General features: G+C 36.0%; 1 protein-coding gene across 1 annotated transcript in view; it reads left to right on the forward strand.

The window, feature by feature from the left end:
• Positions 1-5,951, forward strand: part of LOC103460541 (uncharacterized) — a 31,411-nt gene extending 25,460 nt beyond the window's left edge. The window contains exons 5-6 of the mRNA XM_017303375.1: positions 4,590-5,061; positions 5,342-5,951. Coding sequence (XP_017158864.1) covers positions 4,590-5,061; positions 5,342-5,493 — 624 coding nt within the window. The 3' untranslated portion in view covers positions 5,494-5,951. The remainder of the gene's footprint in view (positions 1-4,589; positions 5,062-5,341) is intronic.
• Positions 5,952-7,463: the final 1,512 nt, after the last annotated feature.

Consider the following 7,463-nt stretch of genomic DNA (forward strand, 5'->3'; position numbering starts at 1 on the left):
CGAAAGGCGTAAGAGTTACAGTGAAAGTGATTATGTTAATTAGATTTTGTGTCTACTTTGTTTAGAAAATGACATGTGGAGCCTTGAGCACCGTTACATTTACATTTTTATTTATTTCTTTACTTTTGAAAGTGTGTGTGTCCATGGATATGTTTTATCTTCTCTCCACAGGCTGCTGAGACATTTCAAAATTCATTTTAAAATCCATGTCCTGTTTTTAAATTCCTGCATGGTTTTCCTCTGAGCAGCAGGAGCACACCTCTTGAGTATAACACATGCTGTCCTCAGAGGACTAAGGTCAGCAGGTCAGATTCCCTTCATGCAGCAATCCACAGATCAGACTTTTTACATCTGATCTATAATCTATATTTATTTATCTCATTGGTGAAATTTTCAAGGGATCAAGAATAAAAATTTCTGAATTTTTTTGCCTCCTTTCTCCCTGTGTATGAAACATCCATTTTCTGTACTGGTGGATGAGAGGAGGGATTATTACTATTATTAAATTTAGTATTTAATCTTTTTTATGCATGTAGTGCAGAATCTCTCACATTAGGAAATTAAAGGTCATTTACCTAAGCTTTAACAAGAAAGGAGAAATTTGCTGTTTTTCTTGCCCCTTTTCACGTTACTCCATAAACTGCTGGTGGTCTCAGTGTTTGCCATAGAAGCTGTTGACAGGAAATTTTACTTTTGAGAGATAAAATCTTTGCTTGTTTTAGTGAGTGGATGTTACAGCCAACGTGAACCGTCATGTTTGAAGAGAGCTACCAGAGAGAGGGAGGAAACAGTCATGTTACAGTTTCCTCAAAGCCTCAGTGACACCAGACTGTGAAGGTCTGTCTGGTTGTTTCTGATGAATGTGAGTTTTGTTAAATTGTTAAATTGCTTTTCCCTGAAGTACAGAAATGATGGGGATTGTTTTCTTTTATACAAATATAATCACTAAATCAAACTGTAAATTCTGACTTGTTGGATCAAAAATGCTAACTAATTAAGAATTAAATAAAAAGTCAAATGAATTGTGATTTTTTTTTCTATGTTTCAATCCTGAAGTTAAAGGACACTAAGATCATCAGAAGGGCCTGAATGTATGAATGCTGTTTCTACCCTCTGCTCCTTAATGAACTTTTATGGCTTAATTCTCTGTCCAGTTTGCTACAACTAGAAAACGTCCAGTCTTCACTGTCAAGCAATGAAAATGTTTCTGTAGTTTAATGATTAATTAGAAGATTTCACTCTCCTGGTTGTAAACTTTTCTTTTTGGAGGAAATATTTGTTTAAATGATTTGGTGCAGTTGGTGCCTTTAGCAAACTTTGGCCATTATATGAGTTTGTGTGGTAAAATGTTGAGTTTGAGTTGATAACTGCATGAAAGCTGTCAGGAAAAACTGTAAAGATGTTCAGCTTTTGTAGTTAGGAAACATTGTTTATCATACCCACAGTGAGACACGTTCAGCATGAACTGAATGAGCCGTTTTTCTGCACTAAACATCCTGCAATAGCAATGTGAGGTGTGGCTTTAAGCAGTAGGAACAGAAACCTGTTTGTGTTTCTGCCTCAGAAGCTTCAGCTCAAATCGAGGTGAGTTCTCTGTTTTTCCTCTGTAACAAATTTAATGAACACATCAGGCGTTTTAAATAACTATTAGCGACTGTGTTGATTTTTACCTTCAGGTTCTATATTTCATGTATTTTTTATAAAAGAAAAAAACAATTTAATCAGCTTGGTCTGTTCCAGGAGGAAATAAGGAATAAAATTATGTTGGTAAATTATATCTTATTACAACGTTTCTCTAATTCACACATCGATATACAATGTAGTAAAGTCGCCTAAAAAAAGTGACATATTTGTTCGTTAGTAAAAGAAAGTCATGACGCTGTGGATTTAATGTCTGGTGAATCTGTTGCTACTGTTGTGATGGCGCCCCCTACTGTTAAACGACTGTATGGTGTTGAAATACGACACGGTGTCCAGAGGAAGGTGTGATGATCCGTGTGTGGTAAGGCGGGTTTATCGACGAGGAAGTTATCTGGCTTTAAATCGCTCTGCACCGCGGCTCAGGTTTTAATCCTCCATCTGAAAGACATTTGTCATCATGATCGCTGCCTTGATTGTTGCGGTTCTTTGCCTGATATTGGGATCTGCATTAACAGATACAGGTTAGTCTCCATTTGCTTCAGRTATATTGTTATTGCTAAGAATGTATGGAATTAAACGTTAATTTATTGAATGAAACTAAAAATACTGAATGAAATTCTGGTTGAATGAAATAATATTCCTGAAGTTATCATGTTTGTTTAGGAGTTAAAAGTTGTCAATTTAAAAACAGAGTCGAGTTTTTTAACGTAGCGCTGAAAATAATAATAGCAGAAATGAAGTTTACCCGTTATAAGTTTTATGTGAGGTTTATTAGAAGAGAATAAATGGATGATTGACCTGAAGCCGGATGGGTAAAAGGGTCGTTCTGTCAAAAGGAAAAGAGGGAAAAAAAAGGTCGGGTAAGAAAACACAAGTCAGAATTGAGTCTCGAAAGGCATAAGAGTTACAGTGAAAGTGATTATGTTGATTAGATTTTCCTACTTTGTTTAGAAAATGACGGAGCCTTGAGCACCGTTACATGTAAATTTGTATTTATTTTTTTTACTTTTGAAAGTGTGTGTGTCCATGGATATGTTTTGTTATTTGATTTGCAAGTAAATCATATATCTTACTTTATTAGTAAATAAAGTAAGTTAACCTAAAACTGATTGATAGCAATAGAGATTTGGACATGTAGACAGTTTAGTGGCTATGCAGACTGATCAGTAGCTGCTRTGATGATATTGTTTTTGTGTGTTTATTGGTTTATTTAGTCTCTGTGTTGTCATGTCAGGCCCCTGATCTGATTAATCCCTCCTGTCTTTAACCTCATCTGTGTCTCCTGCTCTCTGCCTCGTCTTTGTCAGGTTATTGTTTGAGTTTTTGGTCGTGTTTCTTTGCTCTCCTGTGGTTCMTGACTTTGTGTCCATTTGGGACRTCATTAAACTCATTTCTTCACTTTACCCAGAATCTGACTGCCAAACRCATCATGACAGCTGCATGAGATTTATAAAGAAAATATGTTTATTGGGCCATTTTGTGTTAAGAGTATAGCCCCAATTCAAATTTGGATATGGCATAAGTCAAAAATAAAATAAAAATATGATTCTGTAATCTTTTTAAACCTGTAATACACAACAAAGAGAAGACATTTGATGTTCAGACAGATAAACTTTGCTGTGTTTTTGAAAATAATCTCATTTTGAATTTGATTCCTGCAACACGATCCAAAAAAGTTAAATCAGGCACAAGAAAAGACGGGAAAGTTTAGGAATGATGAGAAAATATTTGTTCGTGTCACAATCCCCCAAATAGTCAATTATTAACATTTAAGGTGGGGCGAGGTCCATAACTTTGTGAAGAGCTGCTTGAACAAATATTCTCATAATTTAGGGAAAACGTTTCTCCATGTGAATTTGCAAGGAATTTAGGGATTCTATCATCTGCAGTCCTTAATATTGTCAAAAGGAATCTGGATAAATCTCTCTAAGTAAACAGTAAGGCTGTAAAGCAGGACTGAATATTGCTGACATTCAACCACTTAGGCAGTTCTGCATCCTAAGCTGCATTGTGGTCGTGTTACAACACCATAACTTCCTCGTAGAACAACCCAGGACTTGGACTGGCTTGTCTGCAAGTCAGACCTGCACATGTTTGAAGAGCAAAATACAATAATGGAAACATCAGACAGTTATCAACTAAAGTTGTTCATAGAGCAAGAATGGAAAATATCTCCACCCAAAGAACTTCAACAAACGGGAAGTAAAGTYTTTCTATGTAACTGAGTGGTAAATATCTTAGGAATGAGCTGCAGGAATCCAGTTCAGATCAGTGAATATTTGCAAAAACAAAATTTATGCATTTGAAAATTACATATCTTGTCTTTGTAGTGAAATCAGTTGAAGGTTGAAAATATTTGGAAATAATGCTGTTCTGATTTTGTTCTTCTTTTTGTCCTAATGTCATTGGAATGGGGCTTGAATTACATGTTTTATCCATTTATCTCCCAAAGATCTGATGGCAAATTAATCTATAAATGAACAATATTTCWCCTCTAGATAAGAGAGAATCATTATAAGTCCAGTTAAACATTTACTTTTACAGATTTCACTTCAAACTTTTTATCTTTTTCTTTTTACTGCATAAAGGTTCAATCTGTATCACATTTAATTGTTGCAAATTAGTCGTTAAATTCTGGTACCATCATGTAAAGAACTGGACTTTAGTCAGAAATGTTCCTGTTATGTGAAAAATGTGCAGTGAAAGTTACTGAATGTAAATCCTGATGTTTCTGTTCTCATCATGAGTAAAATAAAAGTGTCAGCAGGACAGGAAGTAGAAACTCAAACAGCTTAACTCTCCATGTGTTCATTCATTATGATGATTAAAATCATAAAATATTGGATCAAAGCTTGAAAAACTAAATATTTACCAGAAAATGACAAGAATCCTGGTTCGATCATTTGAAGCAGRTTATTTCTGATTCTAACAACAGTTCTTGTTTTAAGGTCCAGATCCAGTCCAGGTCAGAGTCCAGTGTCTCTCCTTGGTCTCTGCTGCTGCTGGAAGTGGACCGGTTCACTCTGACCTCTGACCTTTCTGCTCTGTTTCTCTGTCCTGTAGTTCAGATCTCAGCTGTTCCTGGACAGACCGTCTCTCTGCCATGCCGACTCCCCAACAACAAACCTGCTGTGGTTGTGAAGTGGACCCGACTGGACCTGGAACCAGAATATGTCCTCCTGTTCAGAGACCAGCAGCYGGACCCAGAGAACCAGCATCCATCTTTTAGGAAGCGGGTGGAGCTGCAGGACAGACGGATGGAGGACGGAGACGTGTCTTTGCTTCTGAGCAACGTGACGACCAACGACACGGGAACATACGAGTGTCGAGGTTTCCAGAGAGAAGCAACCGGCAGGAAGAGACGCACTTTGACCTCTGACCCCATCGGGGTCGTATTCCTGGATGTGGCGCCTCCTACTGGTGAGTTTTCATGGTTTCTATGTTCCAGTGAAAGAAGGAAGCTGCATAAAGTGGTTTAATGTTCAATCAGTGAATCTTCTTAAAGGTAAAATGTCTCCAGAGTCTCTATGGCTAAAATAAGGGGGAATATCCCTTTAAGGCCAGATGTGGTTCTGGTTCTGCAGTGAACCTGTCAGCCCAGATGTTTGTGTTTGTAAAGCTGCTGCAGAAAGCAGCTGGTCTGAGAGCAGCAGGTGAAGAGAAATGGATTCTGACCTTCAGCTCTGATTCTGTTTTACAGAAAACAAGGAGGGAAGAAAAGAAGATGGAAGCAGCCGTCACCATTTTGGAGTGGCTATTGTAGCCGTCATGATCGCTGCACTGATTATTGGTTTGATTCTTCATCTTTATTTAAAGAAGCAGAAGATGAACAGATCACCAATCCCACAGTGAGGCTTGTGGTTGTTCCAGTTCAGATCTCCAACCTTCATCCTCTGGGTCCAACATCCTCCATGTTTTAAATGTGACCTTCAGCTCTAATGATTGTAATAATTGTATTATTTCCTCTGCAGGCCATCAGGTTCTACAGGGTTTTAATCACTGAATCATTTATGTCCTAAAGCTGCAGGGCTCTGAGGTCCAGGTTGGGGTCACTGCTCCAGTTGACCTGAGTTTGGTTTCTCCAGCTGTTACAGTTTATATGTTGATGCAGWGAAAGTGAATTTCAGTATTTTGAACAAATMAATTTAAAGAAGTAGGAACACATTTATTAAACATGTATGCAGAAAAAATGGTTTTGCAGCTTAAGAATCAATAATTTTAGCCACTGAATTTGTTCAAAACGGAGTGAGAAGAAATTTACACTGTTTTTATTTTTCGATTTAAAACATGTATATATAATCTAAAACTATGCCATATTATTTTAGTTTCCTTATTTCCTCCATATTTAAAATAGTTATATATTTATATAACTTTGATCTTATTATATAAATATATTTATTTATACTGTTTCACAAAGTCCCTCCACAGGTTGATGTTCATATATTTGTTCTTATATTTTCTTGTTCATATCTATTGTGTCCTCCTTCTTTCTGTAAATTATTCTTGAATATTTTTGTGTAGAAGATTATGTCTGAACATTATCTTTTAGTTTAGGGGATTTGCAGTTTTGATTGTTGTTTTCTTTTTAATTAAACATATTTAACCGTCTGAACTTATGAAGTCGTCTGTATATCTAAAGGTTTAAAAATATAGAACCTTTAAACTATCTTCTTCTGGTTTAATTTAACTGAAAATGTGTTTTATTAGAACAAAAGGTGACAGTGAAACATAAAATAATCGCTATGTTCTTGCAATATATCTGAGTATAAATAAAACGGTTTGAAAGAGAAAAAAACACTTTCCATAAGCTTGAGTTAAAGTTTGAGCAAAGAAACAAATAAAAAGCAGGAGGCAGGAACAGTTTTAATCAAGTAGGTTTCTTTTCCAGTAGTTTCTAATAAAATAAAAAAAACTCGACTTTACGGTCCATCCTCACGAAAAAGATGGGTTTTCTGTGTAAAAATCTCCTATTGGTACGCATAAAATACGAGCCAATAGGAGATCACTACACAGAAAGTCACAAATATATTCTGTGTAGTAAACGCTGTTGGTTCGTGTTTAGGAGCCTCAACCACATCAGTCCTCTTCGCCCTCAGWCACACGGAAGTTTAGTTCACAGTTTCGGCCATTTCTGCCAGCCGACATCAGAGTTTAGCCGATCAGGTGAGCATCATAAACCTGTTTTATTTAATTGTTGGTCGTTTATTGAGACAATCTGCTAAATAACAGGACAGAAACTTTAAGAACCAGGAGTTAGAATAACAACCTAGTAGATAAACACAGGAACGTAGTTAGATAAGTCAGATCATCGTCGTCATTGTAGAGGCGACTGTTGGTCAAACCAAACATCATATATTTTAATGCGCCATTGCTGCACTGAGGTGACTGATGTCCMTACGCAGGCAAAAGAAGTCCGGTTTCCAAAACTTAAAAAATTGCTTTTTATAGTTTATTTATTTACATTTAGGATTAAAGATAGATTCTGCATCATGAGTTATAAAAAAAAATGCATCACTGCCTCCTAGCGGCCATAAATAAAGCAGATCTCATATATCTGAACAAAGTACATGAGCTGAGGACATAATTCATGTTTAATTATGTGACTGCATCAGACAAAAGATTGGACAATAAAAAAATCTGCATATTAAAGAGCATTAATATTTAAGGTTTTGAATATTATTTAATAAAACCAAGTTGTATATATAATGTTTAATATTGGGCTTTCTAAGTAACACTGAAGTCTGAATATTTGCCAGAATCAGAGAAAAAAAAATAGTTCAGATTATTTAAGGAGGTAGAACAAAAGTTCTATGTTTAGTAAT

Source organism: Poecilia reticulata, unplaced genomic scaffold, assembly GCF_000633615.1.
Source record: "Poecilia reticulata strain Guanapo unplaced genomic scaffold, Guppy_female_1.0+MT scaffold_255, whole genome shotgun sequence".
Taxonomy (NCBI): domain Eukaryota; kingdom Metazoa; phylum Chordata; class Actinopteri; order Cyprinodontiformes; family Poeciliidae; genus Poecilia; species Poecilia reticulata.